Source organism: Citrus clementina, unplaced genomic scaffold (genome assembly GCF_000493195.1).
Source record: "Citrus clementina cultivar Clemenules unplaced genomic scaffold, Citrus_clementina_v1.0 scaffold_6, whole genome shotgun sequence".
Classification (NCBI taxonomy): Eukaryota; Viridiplantae; Streptophyta; class Magnoliopsida; order Sapindales; family Rutaceae; genus Citrus; species Citrus x clementina.
In genome coordinates, this window is record NW_006262139.1 from 22826323 (window position 1) to 22853506 (window position 27184).

Genomic DNA, 27184 nt, shown 5'->3' on the forward strand with positions numbered 1-27184 from the left:
ATAGATACCCCTGATTTGAAGCAAAATAACCATGCCAGGAAATGAAACAGCTCGTGTATAAAGAGATGACAGTGTTAATTTGGACAAAAAGTCTATTAAACCGTGGGTTGGACAAAATCCATTCGAGGATAGTGAAAAATATCTATTTTGATATAATGTATATGGTATACCGATTCAAAACTCAAAGTCGTTTCATTCTTTAAAAAATTTCACTGCTTTAAAAATTAAAAATTACATTTATAATTAATTTTTTTATCATGCTCTAAATTCCTTATTTTTTTGGTCAACATCGTCAAATTTTATTAAGAATTACCTATGCCTTGATCGATCAAATCAATGGGCATTTCGTTCTTATTTGATAAAATCAATAGGCATTTGGTTCTTATTTAATGTGTTCCAATGGTAAATCTATTTGAGAATTCAATTTTTTCCCCCTCATAATTGAAGGTTTTTTTTTTTTTTTTGGGAAAAAGTTAACATGTCAATTTCTGCCAAAAAAAAGTGGCTGTGCATTCACATAAATTTGGCATTTTTCTATATATCAATGTGATCTTATGGATATATATTCATTTTTCTGTACATATATGGAATGATGATGCTACTTGACTTTTTTCTTTTTTGAATTTTATGATGTTATAATCACAAATTTGTCTTATTACTTATTCTCAAGGAATACTGTAATAGTAGTACCCGCCTTTTCTCTTTTTTAAATTACATGAGGGGATGTGGAAATTTTTCCAACTTGTGAGCAATGTGAGGTAGAAGGCAAACTTGTCCATTTTCAATTCCCAAAACCCATAAGAATCAGACTTTTTTTTTTAAAATGATCAAATAAATACAATTGGCTACTTCTGCCAGACAGGAACAATACAAGTGTCTTAACATGTCGATCAAATGGCCGAAAGTTAAACGCAATCCCTAAGTTAAACTTACAATTGCTAAAAATAACGTAAAAATGAATATCAAGCAAGCGGATCAAATAGAACCAGTATCATTATTTTACCTTGTCTTTAATGGTTGTAAGTTACATCTTAGGGAGACAAAAAAAAAAAAAAAATAATAGTAATAATAACAATTTGAGTAGAAATTATCATGAACATATGCCTGCATATCTTTCAAAGATATGGGACTTAATGAGGGACACTCCATTTTATGAAACACTTGCATCAGAAAATTCTGAAGGGACTGCAAATGCCTTTTGATACATAGAAGATTTACATTATTGACAAACCCAGGACAAAGCAGAAAGAAGCAAGTTTCAAATTGTTTCTCAGCCAAAAATCAAGTTCTTCCATTATTTTCTGTCTACTTTCTTCCCCTTTAACTCCAATTTTTCCTCTGACCCTTGGTTTTGGAATTGAGCAAGTAATTGGAGGAGTCAAAGAGAAAGAAAGTAAACAAAATAAAAATATATATATCAGCAACTCCCTAGATCTAATCTGCTTCTGGCTCAGTTAGGTGATCAGTCATTAAGATCTATAGCCTCTTCCACCTTACTAGTACTCCCAGCCCTTTAGAGCAAATTATTAAACCAACCCTCGGAAAGTTCAGACACATCCTTTGTATTCCAACCGTGCAAGTGTAACGTTAACCTAGGTCCTCTTTCTTTTCATTTGTATGCTTGAAGAAAAATCAACAAGAAAATGCAATACCAGCAGGTATTATTTGTAATTTATATGGAAATTATCATTAACATATGCTAACATATCTGAAATCTTCAAAAGTTTGTTTGTGTAGCAATCCAATCTATTTTATCAAAGACAGAAAAACTTATGTTCAAGCAGAACAATCAAAAGGGAAAGTAAATGCCCCAATTTTGAGCTAGCACCAATAAATTGAAGATGTACATTATTGACAAGCCTAGAACAATGTCAGCTTGAAAAGAAGCAGATAAAAGCACACATTTAGACAAGAGAAACTTACAAACTACCTCAGTTTTTGTGCTGCATCCTACCACTTTCTGCACCGGCATAGGGATCAATAGTAACATTTATTACAGCTGGCTTTCGTGCAGCAAACGATTCAGAAAGGGCTGACTTGAGTTCCTCTGGTGTCCCAACTAAATATCCTTTTCCCCTAAAAGCTTCCATGAGCTTATGATAAGCTGCACCAGGTACAAAAGAAGTAGGTGCAGGATCATCTTTGAAAGGCCCTGCAATTTCTTCAGGGTTTCTGCGATCTCCACCATACACACCACCATTATTAAAAACTATCACGACAACAGGCAACTGATATCGAACCAATGTCTGCAAAATTAGAAGAAACAGAGACCACATTAGTCTCTTTTTCTTCTCCCACCTTTTTCCATTTATTGGATGAGGATATGCTATATGTATGAATCAACTTTGGACTTGGACAAAGTAAAATTCATTTATTCCATTAATTGATTAACATTTTTCCTTAAAGATAATCAATCTTCTAACTATACAGATACGCAAACATCCAAGTGCAAGCATGTCACAAGCACAAATTCTCATTTTTCATTCAGAAGGAAAGTGAAAAAGAGGGGGAAAAAAGCATGGAAGGTATCTACAATGAAAAACCCTCATCTAAGTCTCACATCAATGAAGAATGCAATAGAAGAAATCTTTCCACTAAATACAGAAAGATGCACCAAGAACTACCCTTCTGAAAGCAAGGCAGCAATTAAGCAAGTTCGGATTAGCTAAAACTAAATCCGACAGTGGCCATATAGCATTTGATAATTACAAGACTACTCATTCACTAGAATAGAACCAGCATCAAAAGAAACTCAAATATCCAAATCATAAGAAAATTAAGGATATATTGAGAAAAGGAAGACACAGGGGATAAAAGCCATTTAGGAACCGTACCATCAACTATCGATCCCTGACAAAAAAGAAATGAGCTAGGAAACTAGATAAAGTAAAACCTAAACAGTATGTCCTAAAATCAAGAAGCCAGACTGCCTGTAATGAGCAAGCGAAGTTTTCCAAATTTGTGACCATCATCCCAGTAAATAACGAAATGCTTTAGAAAGCATGATAAATGATGAACATAATTTATATACGTATTTTACCTTTAATTATATAATTATTATTTATTTTTATTAGTTATTTTTAATTAATTGAATTATTTTATTGCATAGGGAATTAATTGAAGATTGGGAAATAAAAAGTGCATAAAGAATAACAAGTTTGGAAAAGCATCAATCAAAGCCGTGACACAATTAAGAGTTTATAGCATATGAAATCAAGAGTAATTTGCACTAAAAAAGAATTTCAATTATTCAAGTGACCTGGACGTGCATGGCATTGTAATGCATGGAAAGCAACTTAAAGGGGCCTACACTTGGATTTTACAATTGGAAAAAGGAATCCTAGTGCAAGCTTAATTAGTGATCACGTGTGAGAGCTAAAGCAAATAAAAGGGCAAGCCTTTTGGCTTTAGGATTTAAGAGGTGGGGCCCATTTCAAAGATTATAAAAGTAAGCTTTTGACTTTTGGAGAAGGGAGCCGCTAGAGGAAGAAAGAAGCAGCAGCGGGACGAAGAGCAGTAGCAGTAGTTCGGTTTTCATAGCTGGTTTTATTTATTTTATTACTCTCAATTTAAGTATGTCTAACTAATTTCTTATACTGAGGTTAAGGATGAAACCCTATTCAATAAAATAATTATCTTTTTATTTAATTAATTCCCTATATATGTTCTTTGATGATTATGGTTTTTATTTCACATGATTAATTGGATATTAATAAAATCTTTTTATCAATTCTGTCATGCATTATTGATTGTTAGAATTAATATTCGATTAAATCTATGCTTGGATTTATAAAGTTTATACATGATTATCTTTGATTCTATATCTTTCATTAAATTGTTTACATGGAGTGCTTAGGAAACTTTGACTCTTTATTATTCCATATGTTTACATGGGATGCTTAGATGTCATATTATTAAGTAGAAAAAGAACCTACATTAGATTTAATTACTTGGGCTTAATTGTTATATCCATGAGATGACATAGATTGATTTCGAGTTGTCACTCTAAAATTGAGGATTAATGAATATTTAGTTAATTATTAGTTGAATAGTGATGAATTCTGAAACCTTGGTAATTCTTATCTTATTGAATTCTCCTTTAGTTTAATTAGTTTGATTTCTCTTAAAACTTAATTTGGTCAACTAGGTTAGGATTAATATTAATTTTGAATTTAAATTAGACTTTTCAATTTATAACAATCCCTGTGGGATCGACCTCGTTACCACTATTCTATCTCTAGATTCATGCGCTTGCGAGTACATTAAAATTTTCACAACAAATTTTTGGCGCCGTTGCTGGAGATTGTGCTAGAAAGTCAGTTTAATCTAGGTTGATTTGATTCTTCCACTAGTTATAATTTAGGTTGTCTTTTATTTTTTTTTTTAAAACACAAAAAAATTTTTATTTGTCTTTAAATTCATTGTTTGGCTGTTTGATTTCTTTTATTTTTAAATTTCGTTTATTCTCATTTTTGTTGGTTTATTTTATTTTATTTTTTCTTTCTTTCCTTGTCTAGTTAGTTTATGAGTGTTTGGGAACGTGATTCAACAAATCGTTTGGTTAAAAGAGAGTCAAAAATTGATAGTGGTCAAGCTGGTTCTTCTCAAGTCATGGATAACTCAAATAGATTATTGCCAGTACTACCACCAGTGCAAGCAGAGAAAACCCTTAGAGAATATTTTTCACCACTTGCAGCCAACCAACCATCTTGTATTGTGTTGCCACAAACTACAGCAACACACTTTGAACTTAAGCCCTCTGTCATTCAACTTTTACCATCTTTTCATGGGTTAGAGAGAGAGGATCCATATTTGCACATTAAGGAATTTCTTGATATATGCTCTACATTTCATTTTCAAAATTTTAATGATAAGTCAATTAGGCTTCGTATGTTCCCTTTTTCATTAAAAGACAAAGCGAAAGCTTGGTTGAATTCATTTCCTGCTGGGTCTATTACTACGTGGGATGAATTGAGTAATAAGTTTCTCACTAAATTTTTTCCTATGTCTAAAACAAATGCCCTTAGGAGAGAGATATGTGATTTTTATCAAAGAGAGGGTGAGCAATTTTATGAGTGTTGAGAAAGATTTAATGATTTACTCCTTAAGTGTCCTCACCATGGTTTTGAGAAATGGAGACTTATACAATGCTTTTATAATGGTTTAACCATGTCGAATTGTCATATGGTAGAGTCTATGAATGGCGGGAGATTTTTGAACCTACATGAAGGGGCTGCATGAGATTTCTTTAATTCACTTTCTGATAATTCTCAACAATGAGATTTTTCAAATCAAAGGAAAAAATTATCTCAAGTTTCTAGAAAGGGTCTATACGAAGTTAAGGATGACTTTGATGTAAAAGCCACTCTAGCTACGCTTTCTAGGAAAGTAGATGTCTTAGCTCTGAACCAATCAATGAATCATCATCCTAGTGTAGCTAATGAGGTTTGTGCTGTTTGTTCTAACTTGTCTCATACAACACAGAATTGTCCATCATTACTAGCCTATCAAGAGGCTTATTCTGAGCAGGTACATGCCTTACAATCATATGAGAAAACCCCCAATAATCCATATTCACCCACATATAATCCTAATTGGAGGAATCACCCTAATTTTTCTTGGAAACAAAATCAACTTTTGTCAAACCAAAGAGGACAACAGTTTAACATGCCCAATCAACAATTTGTCCCTCCTAACCAAGTATATCCTCATGCCCAACAACCTATGTCTTAATTTGTTGCACCCCAACAAAGAAAGCTTTCTTTAGAGGATACACTTCAAAGTTTCATTCAGTCAACCCAACAAGCTTTTCAGTCAAATACTCAAGCTATTCTGAAGCTTGAACATCAATTGGGTCAATTAGCAACTACTGTAGCAGAGAGAGAAAAAGAAAAATTCCCAAGTCAACCAATTCTTAATCCTAAAGGAGTGCATGAAGTTGAATTGAGTTCAAACCATCAGTATGAATAAGCAAAATCTGTTATGACCTTGAGAAGAGGAAAGTTATTTGACAACAAGGTGGAGGTTCAAACAAGAAAAGACATCTGAGCCTGCTTCTTCAGATCCAATTTCATCACAAGAGTCATCAACAAATGATCTAGAAAAGAGTGGCCCACCAGCTTACATTCCCAAGGCTCCTTTTCCTCAAAGGTTAACAAAGGTAAAGAAAGGGACTTCAATAGGTGAGATTATGGAAATCTTCAAACAGGTAAGTATAAACATCCATTTACTCGATGCTATTAAATAAGTTCCTTCCTATGCCAAGTTTTTGAAAGATTTATGCACTAAAAAGAGAAATTTGCATGTCATTAAAAGGGCGTTTTTAACTGAACAAACTAACAATTTACTTCAATGTAAAATGCCACCAAAGTTTAAGGATCTTGGTTCTTCTACTATCTCATCTGTTATAGGAAACCAATATTTTGATAAAGCATTATTGAATTTGGGTGCTAGTGTTAATCTCTTGCCTTATTCTGTTTACATGCAACTTGGACTAGGTGAGTTAAAATCAACTCCCATTGTTTTGCAACTTGCTGATAGGTCAATGAAAATACCTCGTGGTATTATAGAGGATGTCTTGATAAAGATTGACAAATTTTATTATCTTATTGATTTTATTGTTATTGATACTCAGCATGTACAAGATCCTAAGAAACACACCCCAGTTATTCTAGGTCGTCCTTTCTTAGCTACAGCCGATGCTCATATTAGTTGCAGGACTGGAAACATGCAATTGTCTTTTGGTAACATGACCATGGAATTAAATATTTTTAATGTTCCCAAGCAGGCACAAGAAGATGATGAAGTCGTTGAAGTAGATATGATAGAAGCATCAATTGATGATGCACTTATTTCTAACCACTGTGACAATCCATTAACATCATGCACAACTAACTCTGATTTCTCTGTTGATGTTGACAGTGGTATTGAAGAAGTTAATGCTTTACTCGATTCGACTCTTATCATAGATCTAATTAAGTGAAAAGAAAAGATTGAGCCACTTCCTCCTGAAGAAAAAATTAAACCATTCAAGTTGGAGTTACTTCCTAAAAAAGTGCAACATAAGTCACATTCTGACATGAAAAAGGTGGTAAGATATAAAGTGCTTAAATTATTAGATTTTTATACTACTTCAGATAACTCTCAAGAGAGCATGAAACAGAAGAGATCAAGGCAGTACGATATTGAGGAGTTTCATTACCATAATCTTTTTATAGATAAAATGCTCCAGTGCTTAGTCAATTATGTTTTCTGGCATTTTCTATATAATTGCTTTGGTTTTCATCAAATTCTTATTGATCCTGGTTGATTTGTTGTTTACATTAATTTGTTAGTTAATAGGATTTTTTTTCTCATTATTTATATTTCTTCTAAAGTTTTCTTTTTAGTTGTCATTTTTTTAAAGCTTTCTCAGCCCATCAAAGTGTGTTCTCTCCAACTTTCTTTTTATTATTTATTTATTTTTTTTCCATTGTTTACATGCATATCTTTTGTTTGTGAAACATTGAGGATAATGTTCTGAATAAGTTTGGGGGTGGGAATAGTGTGTGCTTTGTTTGTTAAAAAAAAAAAATTGTTGTTTTTTGTTTTTATGTGAAAAGCCAATAATAAGAATTTGATTGACAATGAATATGATTCTTAGAAAGGGTTGAATATTGTCTTAGTTTATACTTGATTCTTGTGTTAGTTTCTCTTAATTGAGATTCTTTACACATCATGAGCACTAATATCAGTTCTTTTGTAATTTTGTCTTGAAATTTGAGATTGACGCAGCCAGAGTTGAGAATTTTAGATAGAGTAAATGACTGTTTGTCTTGATTCTTATCTCCACAATACAAATTAGTATACACAGGCGCCAAAGTCAGAAATAGCTACCTATAACCCTTAAGAGTGAAGCTATCCTTGAGTAATTTAGGCCTATGTACCACAAGTATGTAGAAGATAATCTACCATGAGAAGAATACTACCTTAAGGGGTAGAGTGAAAGCTCCTGACTATGGTTAAAAAAAGAAGAAGAGAAAAAGAAACAAAAAAAAATCAAGTGCATGTGCTGAAAAAAAAATTAAAAGAAAATGCACATAAAAGCCTGTGAAAAAAAAAATTAGAGATTAAGATGATAAAATTAGTTTGACCTACTTTTTTTTTTTGTTTTGAGGCAAAGGCTGTTGATATTGAAGATTTTAGGAATGAATTTGATTGAATTGATTTCACACACACACACTACAAGAATCGAAAGAGAGATGAGATTGATTATTGAATTAAAGTTAGAACTTTGCCAATATTTGAAATTTTCTTTGAGCTATATAATTTTTGCAATCTTTGAGGCTATTTTTCATGTTTTATCTAAAATTTTTTTTTTTAAATTTAATTTAATTTTTTTTTAAAGATGATGTTTGTGGGTATCATCACTGAAGCCCTCATGAGACTACAACTCGTCCACTAGGGCCGCCTAAGGGTTTAAAGGCTTGTTGCATACGCTAAATGCAATCGTGATTACCTGCGAAAGTGGTTTAGTTAGGATTTACTTTTTGTTTCATTATTTTTATTTTTATTTTAGTTTTAGTTTTAGTTTTGCTCGAGGACTAGCAAAATCTAAGTTTGGGGGTATTTGATGAACATAATTTATATACGTATTTTACCTTTAATTATATAATTATTAGTTATTTTTAATTAATTGAATTATTTTATTGCATAGGGAATTAATTGGAGATTGGGAAATAAAAAGTGCATAAAGAATAACAAATTTGGAAAAGCATCAATCAAAGCCGTGACACAATTAAGAGTTTATAACATATGAAATCAAGAGTAATTTGCACTCAAAAAGAATTTCAATTATTCAAGTGACCTAGACGTGCATGGCATTGTAATGCATGGAAAGCAACTTAAAGGAGCCCACACTTGGCTTTTACAATTGGAAAACTAGTGCAAGCTTAATTGGTGATCACGTGTGAGAGCTAAAGCAAATAAAAGGGCAAGCCTTTTGGCTTTAGGATTTAAGAGGTGGGGCCCATTTCAAAGATTATAAAAGTAAGCTTTTGGCTTTTGGAGAAGGGAGCCGCTAGAGGAAGAAAGAAGCAGCCGTGGGATGAAGAGCAGTAGCAGTAGTTCGGTTTTCATGGCTGGTTTTATTTATTTTATTGCTCTCAATTCAAGTATGTCTAACTAATTTTCTTATACTGAGTTTAAGGATGAAACCATATTCAATGAAATAATTATTTTTTTATTTAATTAATTCCTATATATGTTCTTTGATGATTATGGTTTTTATTTCACATGATTAATTGGATATTAATAAAATCTTTTCATCAATTCTGTCATGCATTATTGATTGTTAGGATTAATATTCGATTAAATCTATGCTTAGATTTATAAAGTTTATACATGATTATTTTTTATTCTATGTCTTTCATTAAATTGTTTACATGGAGTGCTTAGGAAACTTTGACTCTTTGTCATTCCATATGTTTACATGGGATGCTTAGATGTCATATTATTAAGCAGAAAAAGAACCTACATTAGATTTAATTACTTGGGCTTAATTGTTATATCCATGAGATGACATAAATTGATTTCGAGTTGTCACTCTAAAATTGGGAATTAATGAATATTTAGTTAATTATTAGTTGAATAGTGGTGAATTCTGAAACCTTGGTAATTCTTATCTTATTGAATTCTCCTTTATTTTAATTGCTTCCTTAGTTTAATTAGTTTGATTTCTCTTAAAACTCAATTTGGTCAACTAGGTTAAGATAAATATTAATTTTGGATTTAAATTAGACTTTTCAATTTATAACAATCCCTGTGGGATCGACCTCGTTACCACTATTCTATCTCTAAATTCGTGCGCTTGCGAGTACATTAAAATTTTCACAACAATAAAGTTGATGCTGGCACTCAAAGCTTTAAACAAGCAAGATTTGACTTCCCAAACTAAGGTAGTCAGTCTCTCCCATCAAATAGAGAAGGATCCTAGTTCAAGCTGATGATCAAAACTTAAATTTGCCTATATCCACTTGAAACTGCATCAGCCTTCAAATTCTTCAAAAGTTATTACCATAGGAAGACAACTCACAAATGTCCTAAATCTTTAAAATCTAATATTAGACCATTGGAGATGTGCCGCAGATTTCAAGATTAAAGCGAAAGTAGAATAAAATGGAACGCTAAAGAGAATCTTAAAATAACAAAATAATCATAAATGACTAGCAATTTGCATCATGTTTGTTGATGAATTAAGGAAGTCAAGCATGGTGTACAAGTTTATTCTTGTGAATAAAATGTATGCATAAATATCGTTATATGCTAGAGATCATAATTATGCAAGAGAGCCATACCTCAACCTCAACCGCACTGAACCCAAATCCAGAGTCTCCTTCAACAGCAACCACAAGCCGTTCAGGGCAAGCTATTGCAGCAGCAATGCAATACCCTAAACCAACCCCCATGGTCCCCCAAGTCCCTGCATCCAGCCTACAACGAGGCTCAGTTTGAACCAATACTGCCCTACCCACATCCATAGTATTTGCCCCTTCAGATACCAATATAGGAGCGGGGCTCCCGACTCCTAAGATCGCATCTCTTATAATCCTCATTGGCGTCATGAAATTAAACGGCACAACATCCTTCACCAACTGAACCTCCATTTTCAACACATTGTCCTTAGTTTTCTTCCAAATAGCCTCAACCCAAGGATGATTTTTCCCCAAACAAAAAGGTTCATCTTTAATCTCCTTATTAATCATTTCCAACACTTTTTTAGCATCTCCAACCAAACCCAAGTGTGGTTTCCTTAACTCAATCTCTTCCTTGCAAACATCAACCAAAACAAACTTCACATCCTTCGACCACTTCGGTGGCTCACCAAAATGCAACAACCAATTAAGCCTCGCACCAACAACAAGCGCAACATCACATTGACCTATGGCTAATGACCTCGCAGCGGTAGCAGCAAGCGGATGGGTATCAGGCAACAAACCTTTATCCATTGGAGTAGGCAAAAATGGAATCCCAGTACTTTCAACTAATTTCTTCAATTCACCCTCAGCTCGCGCATAAGCTGCGCCTTTCCCAAACACAATCAACGGCTTCTTTGCTTCTTTAAGCAAAGACACCGCTTTATCGATATCAGAATTCACAATCCCCCCTTGCGTCACCGTTTCTTTGGCACTCTCCGCTTCCTTCAGAAGCTTCTCCGCTTCAGATACCGATATCGTTTGATGTAAAACATCAGTGGGTAGATCCAAATAACACCCGCCGGGCCGCCCCGAAACAGCCCGTTCAAGAACCTGAGCGACACACTTGGGAACTTCCGTAATGTCCTTCGCTTTTACAGCAAATTTCGAAAAAGGCTTGACGGCTTCCACTTGGTCGAGTTCTTGAAAATCGCCGCGGCCAAAATCTTTCTGATCGCACGAGCCGGATATCATGACGATTGGCCACGTGTTAATCATCCCATTCGAGAGACCAGCCAGACCGTGCACGCAACCCGGACCGGAAACAGTTAACAGAATGCCGGGTTTTCCAGTCAGGTATCCGTAGGCGGAGGCGGCGTAGCCAGCGGACTGCTCATTGTGGAAGGCGATGAACCGGACGCCAAGCTGGACGGCCCGGTTCGCTAAGGAAGTAACGGGAATGCCCACCACGCCGAACATGTGGGTGGCACCGAATAGTGACAAGGATTTGGCAGCCAGGGTATTGCCGTCGATCTGGGCATTTTGGGAATTTTGCAACTCCGAACCCGCCATTGCTTGCTAGATGTGTGTGATTGTGCTAATTAGGGATGGCAAAAATGACACGCGATGAGTATTTTTGGGGATTTTCCCTATTTGAAAAAAGTATGAGAATAATTTTATATTTAATTTTATATTTGGGAAAGAGATAAATTTTTTTTTTTTACTTAATTTCTTATTCGGGGAGGGGATGAGGATGAGGTGGAATCCCCATCTCCTATTCATTTTCCTATTTTTAATTTAATTTTTTATTTTTTAAAATTACTAATAAATAAATTATAAAATTATAAGTATTGGTAAAAATAAAAAATATCAAAATATTTATATTATTAAATTTTTAGGCTTAATTAATTAATTAAAGTGTTAAATTTTTATTTAGGACATTAAAAAAACGGACAGATTCTATTAGCCCAAAACTTTTATTTTTATTTTAATATTCATTAAATATTTTAAACTTAAATATATTTTTTATTTATTTTTAGATGTTATAATTACCCACAATAAATCACAATTTTAATATCTAATATAATCTAATATTTACTCTTGATTTGCTCGACTTAACTATTGTGTTGTAAAAGGAATAGTCCACATTTATAAAGTGCTCACGCCACCATTTATAAGTTAATTTTGAATCTGAATTTGATTTTATTTGTAATAATTTTGTATTAGACTATTAATTTATTCATGATAGTTTGTAATTCTTTATGTATTTTATTTGAAAATAAAGAAATTAAGAAATTGAAATAAAAAAAATGATTTTAATATAGTCTTCTCATGCTAATGGAGAAGATGGATGAGGCATTGGAGGAAGCAAATTTGATATTGAGTTCAATTGAATTGATCACCATAAAGACATGGTTTGTTATGGACGGTTACTTTTGTTTTTTTTTTGTGGCAAATGCGACCAAAATGGGTAGCTTCACCCATAAAACGACATAACTGAGTAGTAGGTATAGCGACAATGCTTTCCCGATTATCATTATATTTTTCTCTGTAGTTATAAATAAAGGTGACAATTTGTTTCCAAAAGTATCGTTATTAATCCTCATCCGTTGAATTATAACACGTAATTATTACTTGGGATGATATTGCTTTATCGGAATGAAGGAACGTAATAACTTTAAAAAAAAAATACATATGATATATAAGAGCATCATTAGAAAATTCTTTTAATTTAATTTTTTAAGAATTTATTTATTTATATATGTTATAAATAGAAGAGAGAAAATATCATTTTTCATAAGACTTTTCAAATAAAAATAAATTTATATTATTTTACTCAAATTTTTTCTTTCATTAAAATAATAACAATTATAACCATTCCCTCTCTTTAAAAGTAATGAAATAAAAAATAATATAGTACGAAATTAAGTGTTCTAAAAGACTCTCTAAATAATTTTAAAAAAAATTTCAATATGGACAATTTTATTTAAAAATTATTTTAAAACTCTTTTTATTAACATAACTCTTCAAATAAATAGTAAATTTTCATTTAAAAAACTTTTTAAAAATGTCTATAATCGAGAAAAAAAATATTAACAACAAGGGTTCGGATATGTTGGAGTTCACCTACGGTGGAGAACGAATCTCAGCCACATACACAAAATGATAAAGAATAAATAATGAGTTATAATGAGTTTTTTAATATTTATTACTTTGCGTGTGTGGTTGAGATTCGTGCTCCACTGTAAGTGAACTCTAACATAGTCATAACCTAACAACAACTACCAAATCAAATCTTTGAGCACATGATTTTATATGGGCTTCTACAAATTGTGGACATCCATAAATAAATTAGAGTTCATAATCGATTCTTGCTGTGACAGATTCTGTTTAATTTTTAATTTAGAATTTCTCAGTTACAATTTACAACTCGTATATTCCTATACATGAATTGCAATGCCTTGGATGCTTGTGTTGAAATATGATGCAACCGAAGCATGTGACGTTGTATGACATGTCATGTATAACGAAAAAAATGTACGACTTGTCATCCTTAAACTAAAAGACACGTATGACAATCAAAAACGGTTATCTCCAATTTATATTTCCAATTACAATAGTCATTGATTCAGTGATCAGCAAAGTTAAATCCTAGTTCTAATAATATACTCAGGGTTTTTATTTATTTATTTTGTCTTTTTAGGAAAAAAAATTTGACTAACAGTCATCAAGATTGACTAACAGATATTACTTGACAACAAATAAAGAAACTACTGCTCAAGAGACACTTTCAACAACGCATAGACGTGAGGTAAATAACAAGAGTGAAGAGATGCTTAATTGATTGATAATCGAAGTTCGAAGCCTCAGTGTGCTAACAAGCAGTAAAGTCAACAACAGGAAGCTATAAATGGCAAACGTTAATGCTCATGATGACATCCAAATCAAGTTCAGAATCGTTGAACATTTGAAAACAATCACAACAGGAAGCTATAAATGGCAAAAGTATGGAGGTGCCACTATTGCCTGAGAGGGAAGAAGAGAGGAAATGGGTGGTGGTGGTGCTACCACGGCTATCCTTTTTGGAAGAGCTGAAGACGTTGAGCTTCTTATCAGCGCCGCCGGCAGGGGTGGCCTGTTTTCGGTTCTTTTTGCTGGCTACAGCAACGATGATGGTGGGACACCTTGGAAAACTTTCACTTGATAGTATTGCCATTGCTAACTCCTTAATTAATGTCATCGGCTTCATTCCACTTGTAATATTTTCTTCATTCCCTTTTCTTTTTACCATTAGAAAACTGCTTTACTTCTTCTTCTTCTTTGTTTCACATCAAAGCATGCTTCGTTTATTTAATCTAATGACACTGCTTTGTATGCCTTTTGTTTTGTAGCAAGTTAACAATTTGCTTGTGCTCGCTAGAAAATTGTTTAAATGACTCAATATAATCCACACAGCAATAATATAACAATAGCTATTTTTAAATCCAGATCAACGACAAGCAACCACAACTATATGGTTAAACAAGTTAAATCAAGCTCGTTTAGCTATAATAAGCAATCAACTTTAGAACTTTAGCTTGACTTTCATAGGTGAGAATACCAAGCAGGTCTATTTTGACTAGGCTAAGATCAACAAATTAATAAACTTTGATTAATTATTGGCGAAGAATTAATCAATATTACTTGGAAGATATTAAGAAACTTTGTTCACCTTTTCTGTCACTGGTCCAAATAATTTATGAAGTACTTTTTTTAGCCTTTTTTTTTTTTTTTGGAAAGGTAGTACTTTTTGAGCTTGAACAAGCATTATTATAACTGATCTTAGTTTGCTCCATATTTTCCATGCTACCGCTGTTTACATAAAACGGATTTTGGGAGAATAGCATATATTTCATCAATAATCAATTGAGACTGTTTAAGATTAGCCTACAAAATGATATCTAATGTGGACAATACCATTAAATTTTGAGCAGTTTGATTTTGCCTGTGCAATAGAGACTCTGTGGACAAGCTCATGGAGCAGAGCAATATCAAAAGATTGGAACCTATACCTACCCTGCTATGTTCTTTTGCATTGCAATTTGTATCCCCATCTCTGTTCTTTGGATATTCATGGACAAAGTACTAATACTGCTAGGCCAAGACCCTGATTTTTTTGTCGAAGCCTGCAATTACGCAATTTGGCTCATACTGACATTATTTGGCTATGCTATTCTTCGATCACTGTCTCACAATCTCCAGGCTCAGAGCTTGATTCTGGCATTGTTCTTAAGCTCATGTGCAACTCTTTGTTTGCAAATTCTTCTTTGTTGGGGTCTAGTATCTAAAACAGACTTTGGAAATACAGGAGCAGAATTAACCATAGGTATTTCTTATTGGTTCAATGTGATCATCCTTGCACTTTACATGGGATAGAACTCACACGGTGATCATCAAGGAAATTTTCCCTAGCACGAAGGAGTTTTCCTTCTTTGCACACCTTTCAGTTGTAATGTTTTGGTAATTTGCCTATCGTACTTTGCAATGTTTTTGTTAGTTTTCTGTTCTTATAAATTGACTTACAGTGTGCCTTTTGTTTCCAATAACTAAAGTCTCGAATGGTGGTCATATGAGATTCTGGTACTGCTGTCTGGAATATTACCAAATCCAAAACTTGAAACATCAGTTCTTACAATATGGTACGTATCTACACTTACAGTTTTGACTTTTGAGTAAACGGGGAAAATTCTCAGTAAGGTTGAATTGATTTCCTTTGCTCTTCATATGCAGCTTTACAATCCAGTCAACACACCATTTGGTATTAGTGCTACCGCAATGTTTGATCTATATGTTGTTTCAAAAGCATGCACTTACGAGTAAATGAAATAATTCATTACCTACTAGTTAAAAAAACCCTGATTAATTCTGTATACTGAGCTGTATCGCAATCCACCGTTTTGCAGCACTCGAGTGGCAAATGAATTAGGAGCTGGAAATCCAGAACCAACTCGATTGTCTACATGTGTCGTGATATTTCTTGCAGTTGCAGAGGCAGCCATAGGGAGCGTAGCTCTATTCTGCTGCCGCAATGTTTTGGCATATTTGTTCAACACTGACAAGGACGTTGTGAATTATGTGTCTGAATTAGTTCCTGCTTAGCACTACCATTTTCATGGACAGCATGCAATCAGTACTTTCCGGTCAGAATCCCATCATTCTGTCAGGACTTTTATTTTCACTCTTTTCACTCAGCTAGTGCTTCAGAGCTTGAAAAAGATTAGATGATTTATTTCTCACCAATCACTTTCCTTATCACGAGTAGCTAGAGTAATTGGGTGACAGCACATAGGAGCTTATTTAAATCTCGGTGCATTTTATCTTGTTGGAATTCCAGTAGCATCTGTGCTATGTTTTGTTCTTCATCTTAGAACAAAAGGCCTTTTGCTCGGATTAATCATTAATGCCAGGCTCAACTGTCGCAATTGCGCTCGCCATCGTTACTTCTTTAACAAATTGGGAAAAACAGGTTTCTATTTCATTTCACTCTTTTTTCAAATTATCTGCTTCTTCAGCAGTGAATTATCCTTTAATTTTGCTGGCTGACATTGATCTTTCATGTGGATATCTTTCCAGGCTACCTTGGCCAGAGAGAGAATACTTAAGGGAGCATCTTCAACTGATAATAGATCGGTTCGATGCAAAACGTAATTAAACATTTTGTTTCCATCGTATCAAAATTTCTTAGGATGTGAGCTGCGAGTATATACTGTTACAAAACCAAGACTAATTTTGGACAATGCTATTGTTGTGGCAATTAATTTATCGAACACTTGGTGTGCAGAAGCAAACCCAAGAATTTTAAGAGCAAACAATGTGCAAATCACCAATACAATCAATTTTGTGAAATTGATTCACAAGGCTAGGTCCTCGGATAATTCCTAGATTTACCATGAAATTTTACATTTAAAAGAAGTATGATAAACATCCTTTATTTTAAAATACACAGATTTTGTGAATTCTTTCATGATTTGAATTCTCGTAGTCACAATTCGTAATGGCGATGGTTATTAATATATAAAAATGTAATGATGAGTATAGTTTAATCCCAACCATTATTTGTGACAAAAACTTGATGCAAGATCTTAGACTCTTAGTTCGAAACGAATAAATGTTTTAAACCTCAGTCGCCTGATGGATCATTGCCTTTGGCATGAATATAGGCATGTGTTCAGTTACAATGGCGAAACATTGGGGTTTTTTATCAAGGATTGTGCATGGCCTGGCAGCAAGGATGTCGTTGCATATCTGTTGAAGTGGATAGCCTTTGTGTCACACAACTAGTCTCAAATCCAGTGGCTCACACATATGAATATGGCCCTCTCCTTCAAGCCATAAAGGATCTCATCAAGCAAGATTGGCACATCACCGTTCAACATGTTTATCGTGAAGCAAATCATGCTGCTGATTTCTTGGTGAATTATGCTCTCTCTGCTCCTTTGGGCTTTGATATTTTCCATAACCCCCTCCTGATTTGGCTTCTATTATCATTCATTACATGTATGAGAGTAGCTTATCCGTCTAATTTTATTTTATCTCTTTTTAAAGCCCCTTTGTATTGAAAAAAAAAAGACTTGTACAAACTAAACATAGTCAATTTCTATCTTAAATAATCACATTTAAGATGGTTTATGTGTTGATCAAATACTTGTTTAGGCTTTCAAACTATATATGTTGATCAAATACACTGAGGCTCCGTTTGGTACAGCTTATTAAATAGAGCTTATAACAGTAGAGTTTATAGCAATAGAACTTATACTAATAGAGTTTTTGGACAAAAAGTCATTGGGTGTTTGGTTATCAATAAAAAAAGTATTTTTGAACCATTAAACTGTGTGATATTTTTTTATTATATATTTTTAGAAAAGCTCTCTAACCTCTACTCTCAAAAGCTCAAATTTTGGGTTTTTGCTAGTAGAGGTAAATTAGCTTATTTAAGCTAAAAAAACTCTACTAAAAAAAACCAAACACCATAAAAATTTTTAAAAAGTACTTATACGATTAAATAAGCACTTATACCTTTTAAATAAGCCATACCAAATAGGCACTGAGTATGAAATGTGGATTGCAAAACAACTAAGGCAAAATAGTCCCCAAATAATTAAAACATGTTAATTTCCACAACTGACAAATAGAAGTGTCGTACATTTTTCTAAGAGCGTGTCTTAATCGTGCCGATTAACATCCAAAATGTCTTTGTTATTAGTCGATTACTACTAGCAATTATTTTTATTATTATAACAGTTACCACGAAAACATCGTCGAGATATTTCATACATCTCAGTTCTCACCCCATTTTCATGCACAAATAAATTGAAAAAGAAAAATCACTTATGAATGATGAGAATCGAGACTCTTGCAACATATCTACATGGTATATTTTAACCAGGCACTGAGTGTAGCTAGGGACTGATGAAAATATTGTAGCAGAGCTACCAAACTTGAGTAATACGAATTCAAAGTTGTTAGATGACATGGCAGCACACTTGGCATTCATTGGTGTTTTGGAAAGTTAAAGTGATCAACCTTATCTCTTAGCTTATCATTACTTCAAGATTTACTTTCGTATTTATCAAGATCAAGGTAAAGATAACAATTATGCTAGGCTTGATCTTATTCTTGGCATGATCGTGTTTCCTGTAGAGCACTATAAATGTAATGATTATGACTTATGAGGTGAATAAAATAACAAAAAGGTGCTTTGTTTCTTCTTCAAGCCCATCTTTATAATTTAAGTGGGACAACATGAGATGGTCAGCCTCTTGCAACATACCTAAACTTCAGTATGATTGGTAATCAACAAAAGTACTCAAGAGAAGCATCTTTATCCGAATTAAAGAGATCCAGTCTATCATTTATTGTTGTATTATTAGCATACAATTATTACCAGAGAATACAAGCATATGGAGGTTCTGCCCGAGGCTGAGAAAGAAGAAGAGAAGAAGAAATGGGCAGTAACACGGCGAGCGTTTGTGCAAGAGCTGAAGAAGGTGAGCTTCTTGGCAGCGCCTCTTGCCGGGGTAACTGTTTTTCAGTTGCTTTTGCCGGCTGTATCAACGATGATGGTAGGACACCTTGGAAAACTTTCGCTTGCTAGCATTACCATCGCCACCTCTCTCACCAATGTCACTGGCTTCACTCCACTCGTAATTTGTTTTTCTTAATTTTTACCATTAAAATGCCCTTCTATCTCTGGCTTTACTTTTGATTCTCTTTTCCTTTCTTTACTTTAGCTTGACTTTCATGGGTGATCATAGCAATCAACTTGATAAAATAGTAAGGGTATAACAAAGGTTTTTCATCAAACAAACAGTTTTATATACGTATTTAGCTTAAAAGCTATAGCTGCTAGGAAGCAATACCAAAAGGAGTCTGAATAATTCGCCATACCATTTCACTCACCAGAGCAAATAATATTTTCATGTTCTGCTTGAGTTTGAACAAGAATTATATTCTAACTAACCATTTTGGTGTGCTACTGTACTTAACCAGATTTGCGAGAATTGCTTATATATTTCTTCATTATTTCAATCTGTTAAGATTAGCCTGCAACATGATATCTTAGTATTTGTGTTTCTGAATCAGGTACAAACTTGTCAAATACATGTATAATGTTGACGTTAACTTTAAATTTTGAACAGTTTGGTTTTGCCTGTGCATTAGAGACTCTATCTGGACAAGCTTATGGCGCAGAACAATATCAAAAGATTGGGACGTATACCTACTCTGCTATGTTCTTTTGCATTGCAATATGTCTCCCAATCTCTGTTCTTTGGATATTCATGGACAAAATATTAATGCTGCTACACCAAAACCCTCAGATTTCTGTTGAAGCCCGCAATTATGCAATCTGGCTTATACCAGCATTATTCGGCTATGCGATTATTCGATCACTGTGTCACAATCTCTAGGCTCAGAGCTTGATTCTAACATTGTTCTTAAGCTCATGTGCAACTCTATGTTTGCATATTCTTCTTTGTTGGGTTCTAGTGTTTAAAGCCGACTTTGGAAATACAGGAGTAGCATTATCCATTAGTATATCTTATTGGTTCAATGTGATCATCCTTGCTCTTTACATGAGACACTCTCCATCGTGTACAAAAACTCGCACTTTGATCTCCAAGGAAATTTTGCCTTGCATGAAGGAGTTTACCTCCTTCGCTCTCCCCTCGGTTTTCATGTTTTGGTATAATTTGTCAATCTCACTTTGCAATGTTATTGTTAGTTTCTGTTATTATTGGTTTACTTACAGCGTGCTGTTTCGTTCCCAATAATTATAGTCTTGAATGGTGGTTCTATGAGATTCTGATATTACTGTCGGGACTTTTACCAAACCCCAAACTTGAAACATCAGTTATATCTATATGGTACACTTTTGACATCACTTGTGGTTTGCTTTTGGAGAATTTTTTGGGGAAACTCTCATTAGGGTTGAATTGATTTATGGTAGACTCAGGCTCAACCGTACAAGCAGTTGCGCTTGCCGTCGTTACTTCATTAACCGATTGGTAAAAACAGGTTTCTGTAATTCATTTTTACTTTTGTTCTATGTGTTTGTTTCTTTGACAATATATTAATCATCCTCTAATCTGTTGGCTGACACTGAATTTTTGCATAATTTCATGTGGATATTTTTCCAGGCAACCATGGTCAGGAAAGAATATTGGAGGGAGCACCTTCTACTAAAAATCCATCGGTTTGATCCACCTAGGCTAGTAATTAATTACCCTGTTTTGTTTTTCATTGTAACAAATTACATTCTCGAGACGAGAGCTGTAAAATTTAATAGTGGTGGCGTTCTGGCAAGCACCGGGTGACAATTATCAAACAGCTGGTGCGCAGAAGCAAATAAACCCAACAATAAGAGCTAATTTTTTATAACAGCTAGTCAGCTACCACAAACAATTTTTTTTTTCTTCATAATGAACTTCAGAAGAGAGAGAGAGGGGGGTAAAAAGCTATAATAATAATTAAAAAAAAAACTTAGAAATAACTCCTAATAATAATAATAATAATAATAATAATAATAATAATAATAATAATAATAGTCAGGTGGATCATAGTACGCCACTACGCCTTATAATTCGTAATAAAAGTATACTATTGATGCGAGATTCTGGTTACCCTTTTGACCACGACCAGGATCTCTGCTCAATCAACTCGACCACGATCAGGATATCTCCTCTTAAGGATTCTTCTCCAGAAGTTCATGCGCACACAAAAACAGGTCAAAGCACGCCGGTTGTTTTCCCGGCGTACCCAACGACGCTCAAGTTAGAAATGAAGGTTTTGTGTTCCTGGGAACGCTAGCCACAAATCTTATGGCTTCTTTCTTATATTAATTCTTTAGAGCTCTTTTTATCTCAGTTCTAATATAAAAAAATCTAACCCTTTTACCTTCGTTGGCTGTCTTTTTATAGGCTCCTCCTGAGTCTAGATCTTTCCCTCCATTCATGCCCGTTACTTTCCCACCTCTCGAAAGTGGATGCTCCGTTTCCGTAATCGTGGGTGGTTGCATGGCCTTCGTGCCTTGATTCTCAGGTTGGAGAGTACGTCTCGCCAACTGTTGTTGACTAGGTCTCTTCGCCTCAACCCTTAGCAGGAATGGCTTTATGCTTCTAACAGGAGACTGGCTTTGCGGATGGCGTATTCGTGGACGAGTAGATATTCCTGCTCCTGTTCCCCTGCTACCAGACTTCTGCAAGATATACCTGTTCGTGGAACCCTACTACCAGACCTCTGCTCATCACGGCTGGTCTCGTCAAAGTACATCCCCCAAACATCGGTCCCCCAGTTTCTGGTGTCGGGTAACATAGTGAGCCAACAGTAGAAACTCGACAGTTCTTGCTCACGCGGGATAGGAAAAGGCTGCCAAGAGTCGTGTCGCATTTAATTACGGATGAGGTGATGTGGCAGAAATCTACCCCTCCATTTGAATTTCAAATCGACGGTTACGAAACCCTAGAAATTTATGCCGTTAAATGCCGGCAGCCCAAGAGTTTGTTCTTCATTAGGAAAACCCAAAACCCCCAAAAGAGAAACTCGTCTTTTACTCCGTTTCTGTCTCTCCGGCGAATGAGTCTTTCATCTCCCTTGGCGTAAAAGCTTCATTCCTTGTCTCTCTCTGACTAAGTCACAACTTCAGGTATTATTTTTTTTTCCTCGGTCGTGGATAGTTGTAAACAATTTCTTTTATATTTTGCTTGGGTAGTGTTTGGTGGTGTAGTTCTGGTTATAGTTTAGGGAATGTTGAAAGGTAAGGAGAAAGTCATTGAGATTGATGACGATGAGTTAGATTTCTTGCCTAATTTGCTCGCCGATTCTGCTTTCGACCCTGGGATCCCCTTAGAACCCCTTAGACCTAGTGTTGCGACTAGTGCTAAGAGGGTGTCCCCCCAAGTAACCTCCTCAACCGGAAATAGCGACGACAAGGGTTCTTCTGGTTCGGAAGACACTTTGAGTGAAGATCAGGGAAATGATTCTGGTGCCCTCACCAGGAACATCGCGACCAGATAAGAGGGGCACAGTAGGAGGTAGGGCTCTATCGCAGAATTACGCTATTGATTTTATGACGTGCACGACCAGAGTAGATGAGCTAGTTAGTCTCCGGGCTAGATACGGCATCCCTGATGAAATTCCCCTTAGGATCCCAGGAAAAAATGATACCCCCAGCCGGCCTCCTAGGGGGTATGTTACTCTGTTTCTAGAGAGTTTTAAACTTGGGCTAAGGTGCCCCATACAACCCTCCTTTGCCCGAATACTCAATGGGTTGAATTTAGCTCCTGGTCAACTGAACTCTAATGGGTGGCGAGTACTTTCTAGTCTATTCATATTGTGGGACGGATGTTGGCAAAGCGAGCCAACAGTTGACGAGGTGAAGCACCTGTACTAGCTAAAAAGCAGCCCCAAAGATGCCGGCTGGTATTACTTCCAGTCTAGTACCAAGATCAGGAAACACATAACCGATCTTCCAACTGGTGGTGGTGGGACTTGGAAGAAAAAATTCTTTTTTGCTAGGGTCCTTGGGGTCAAGTTGCATAGATTGACGGGAAGGATTACCGCGTCCTACCCCGTTTCGTGTTCTCAGGTTACCTGCTCGCTTCAGATGTCTTGTCTCTATAGTCGTTCTCATTTTGCTGATTTGAAGCGAGCAGGATGTTGTACGAACCGAGAGCTGCTAACTACTTTCAACTTGGTCGAATCTCGTTTGGTGTCTACCGGCCATAAAATGGAGGATGCTGTGATCGGGGCCCTGACTCGGAAACGTCCTCAACCTCATGCTACCCAGCAGGACCAGAATAAATACGCTCCCACTGCGAAGCGGGTGAACATTATGCAGCAGGTTCCTCCCTTGAAGACCCTACCACCTTCTCCTGCCAAAGTCGGAGAAACTAGCGGAGCAGCCACCGATCCCGCTTCCTCTTCTCCTCCAGTCGGGCCGAGATCTCGTTTATCTGACAATCGAGCAGAGCATTTGGTCCCCTATATCAACGAGTTCTCTAAACTCGTGAGCAAGAGGGACCTGGAGGACTTTGACGGCAGCACCTTGGGTGAGCTGGTGGGGGCCATGCAATATAGCGCTTTCTATCTCAGCTGCATGGCCACTTACTATAAGGCCAAGGTTGATCGTTATGACTGGAAGATGAAGAAGGACATTCAATCGGCCATGACCAAAGCTGATGCTGTCGAAAAGAAAGTAGGGGACTTGAATCTCGAGAATCTAAAGTTGATGGAGCGAGAATTTCTTACTCAAGCAAAGGCCATTACTCTGGAGGAAGAGTTTACTAAGGTCAAGGAGGATCTGCAAAGGCAGAAGGTTATGTACGAGGCTCAGCTCGAATCTCTTCGTGATTCCCACCAGGTTCAGGTCGAGAACTTGGAGAGGAAAGCTGACAACCAATACGACCAGGGACTTCGGCATTCCTATCGTTGTATCATGGCCGTCCTTGGGAAGCAGCACCTTGATCTGAAGATGGATGACCTTGCTGCTGGTGTTGCTCAACACATGGACGAGGAGGCAGCAAAAGAGGATGTCGAAGAGGTGGAGCCAATTGCGGTTGAGGAGGAAGACTCTCCTCCTCGTGCAATCCCTGTTGATGCTGCTGAGGCGAGTACCCCCCGGATGCAACTGGTGATACCCCCCCTGCACCTGAGGTGGACCAACCAACCGAGGCTGGTCGGCTTACTGACCCGCCGTCCTCTTGAATGTATCTTGTATTGTGGTGAATATTGTATGCGAAGGTTATTAGCCTTGCAAGTTATTCACATATTAATAAAATGTTTTCTAATTGTTTTCTTGTGTTATAATTGCAAGTTATTTTTCGTTTGAGATTCTGCTCGCCTTCGCTTAGTCGAGCAGATCCTGGCATGCTTGGCTTCTGGTCTTGCCATAAACAGACTTTGAGACATGGTGAGCCTTTGCATGCCTTAGAAACTTTTCAATGTTTAGGATTCTGCTCGCCTTCGCTTGGTCGAGCAGATCCTGGCACGCTTGGCTTCTGGTCTCGCCATAAAACAGGTTTTGAAACTTGTTGAGCCTTTGCATGCCTTAGAAATTTTTTAATGCTTGGGATTTTGCTCGTCTTCGCTTGGTCGAGCAGATCCTGGCACGCTTGGCTTCGGGTCTCGCCATAAAATAGGCTTTGAGACTTGGTGAGCCTTTGCATGCCTTAGAAAAATTTTTGATGCTTGGGATTCTACTCGTCTTCGCTTGGTCGACCAGATCCTGGCACACTTGGCTTCGGGTCTTGCCATAAAATAAGCTTTGAGACTTGGTGAGCCTTTGCATGCCTTAGAAATCTTGTATCATTACAGTTAACTGAAATTCCTCATTGATTCATTAAGTGATGAATTCGGCTTACACGAGTTTGTTTGGACATAAAATAAATAATAACGAGCACGAACAGAAATAACTTTAAAACATGAATAAGTCTTACTGGAAATATTTCCTGAGGTGCGCTGCATTCCATGGGCGTTTAACCTCGTGGCCATCCGTGCGAACAAGCTTGTAAGCTTTGGGTCCAACTATCTGCTTGACCCTGTATGCCCCCCCCCCCCCCCCAAATTCGGTCCAAGCACTTCTTGAGTCGAGTCTTTGGTGTTCTGATTCACTCTCCTTAACACCCAATCTCTGACCTTGAACTGCCGTACACTCACCTTCTGGTTATAATACCGAGCAACCCTCTGCTGGTAAATGGCTGATCGCTTCGATGCTTGTTCCTTCTTCTCAGTTAGCAAATCCAGATTCAGGCACATCTGCTCGTTGTTCTCCTGCTCATCGAAATGATCTGTTCGGTGCGTGGTCGTTCATATCTCGGCTGGTACGACTGCTTTATGTCCGAAGGCCAGGGCGAACGGTGTTTCCCCAGTTGCTGTTTTATGGGTTGTCTTGTATGCCCATAAAACACCTGATAGTTCATCAACCCATGCACCTTTTTTTGCTCCAAGCCTGGTTTTCAAAAGCCTTTTTTGCTCCAAGCTTGGCAGAAATCCCTAAAGCTATGATTATCGAACTGCCTGGCATTATCCGTTATCAACGCATAAGGGATCCCGTACCGACAAACCAGATTTCTCCATACGAAGTCTGTTGTCTTCTTCTTTGTGATCCTGCTGAGGGCTTCTACCTCTATCCACTTCGTGAAGTAGTCTATTACTACTATTGCATGTGTTGCTGCTCCTCGTCCCCTTGGCAACGGCCCGATCAGATCAATTCCCCATTGAGCAAATGACCAGGGGGAGGCCATAGAGGTGAGCTTCTCTGGTGGTTAATTGGAGAAACTTGCAAAACTCTGGCAGCTTACGCAGCTCCTGGTCTTCCCCTGCGCATCCTGGTGCATTGTTGGCCAGAAATATCCCTGCCTTAGAACCTTGTGGGCAAGGGACCTCCCACCAGAATGGTTTCCACATATTCCTTCATGTACTTCTCTCAGTACGTAGTCTGCATCATCCTCATCCAAGCACTGAAGGAACGGTAGCGTATATCCTCGCCGATATAGTACCCCATCAATCATTGTGTATCTTGAGGTATGGGCTCTGATCTTCCGGGCTCCTAGCTTATCTGGTGGTAATACCTTGTCTCTAATGTACGAAGTTATCGGATCCATCCACAAGTATCTTTGTTCTATCTGCATCACCTCCAAATTCTGCTCGATGTTAGGGTTGGTTTTCACTTCCAAATGGATCGACTTAGGCATTTTCGGGTCTGCTATAGCTGACATCCTGGCCAGAATATCTGCTCGACTATTCTGCTCCTTCGGTATTTATATCACCTCAACCACTTTGAACTTCCCCATCATCTGCCTGACTTTCTTCAGGTACTGCTCCATCTTCTCCTCTCTCGGTTGAAATCTTTCACTGACATGATTTACAACCAGCTGGGAATCAGTTATGATATTCACCTTATATATTTTTACTGCCTTAGCCAATTCTAAACCTGCTATCAAGGCTTCGTATTCTGCCTGGTTATTCGTGGCTGTGAACTCTAACTTTGCAGCATAAGAGATCTCCTCCCTCTCTGGGCTTTCCAAGACAATCCCTGCTCCAGACCCCTTCTCCCCTGAGGATCCATCCACTGACATTTGCCATACCCGATCTTCATTGTTGACAGTTGCAGCATCTGGTGGGTCAAAACCAACTTCGGGCTCTGTGAATTCTGCTACGAAATCGGCCACTGCTTGTGCCTTTATTGTTGCTCGGGGTTTGTAATCTATGTCGAACTCACTCAACTCTGTAGCCCACTTCACGAACCAACCAGAAGCATTCGGCTTGTGTAGAGTTTGTCGCAGTGGCTGGTTTGTTATTACAGAGACGGGGAATGCCTGAAAGTACGGTCTCAGCTTTCGAGCAACAACCACAAGGGCGAGTGCCCATTTCTCCAACGGTGGGTATCTGGTCTCGGCGTCGAGAAGGGCCTTGCTGGAGTAGTATATTGGATACTGAACCCATTCTTCCTCTCTCACTAGAACAGAACTTGCGGC

At 36.6% G+C, this 27184-nt stretch overlaps 2 protein-coding genes, 1 non-coding gene and 1 pseudogene across 3 annotated transcripts; 2 read left to right on the forward strand and 2 right to left on the reverse strand.

The window, feature by feature from the left end:
• Positions 1-1770: 1770 nt before the first annotated feature.
• LOC18039223 (2-hydroxyacyl-CoA lyase) lies at positions 1771-11826 on the reverse strand. The gene is made up of 2 exons (XM_006430637.2): positions 10335-11826; positions 1771-2246 (listed from the first exon to the last, which is right to left on the reverse strand). Exons 1-2 carry the CDS (start codon positions 11742-11744, stop codon positions 1932-1934), a joined length of 1725 nt encoding a protein of 574 aa, XP_006430700.2. The 5' UTR covers positions 11745-11826; the 3' UTR covers positions 1771-1931.
• Positions 5020-5126, reverse strand: LOC112097574. Its single transcript, XR_002905105.1, has one exon. It is a non-coding gene; the product is annotated as a small nucleolar RNA R71 (small nucleolar RNA).
• A 2319-nt stretch (positions 11827-14145) lies between the features above and the next one.
• Positions 14146-16859, forward strand: LOC112097412 (annotated as a pseudogene).
• Positions 16860-19042: 2183 nt separating this feature from the next.
• On the forward strand, positions 19043-20581 carry LOC112097272 (protein DETOXIFICATION 8-like). Its single transcript, XM_024182374.1, has 3 exons — positions 19043-19354; positions 19850-20394; positions 20489-20581. The coding sequence occupies exons 1-2, from the start codon at positions 19112-19114 to the stop codon at positions 20117-20119; spliced, it is 513 nt and encodes a 170-aa protein (XP_024038142.1). The 5' UTR covers positions 19043-19111; the 3' UTR covers positions 20120-20394; positions 20489-20581.
• The last annotated feature ends 6603 nt before the right edge of the window (positions 20582-27184 follow it).

Coding starts and splice junctions, on each gene's coding strand:
- LOC18039223 (XM_006430637.2), bottom strand. CDS start 11,744: ATGGCGGGTTCGGAGTTGCAAAATTCCCAAAATGCCCAGATCGACGGC. Junction 2,247..10,334: donor TCAGTGCGGTTGAGGTTGAG/GTATGGCTCTCT, acceptor CTAATTTTGCAG/ACATTGGTTCGATATCAGTT.
- LOC112097272 (XM_024182374.1), top strand. CDS start 19,112: ATGGAGGTTCTGCCCGAGGCTGAGAAAGAAGAAGAGAAGAAGAAATGG. Junction 19,355..19,849: donor TCACTGGCTTCACTCCACTC/GTAATTTGTTTT, acceptor AATTTTGAACAG/TTTGGTTTTGCCTGTGCATT.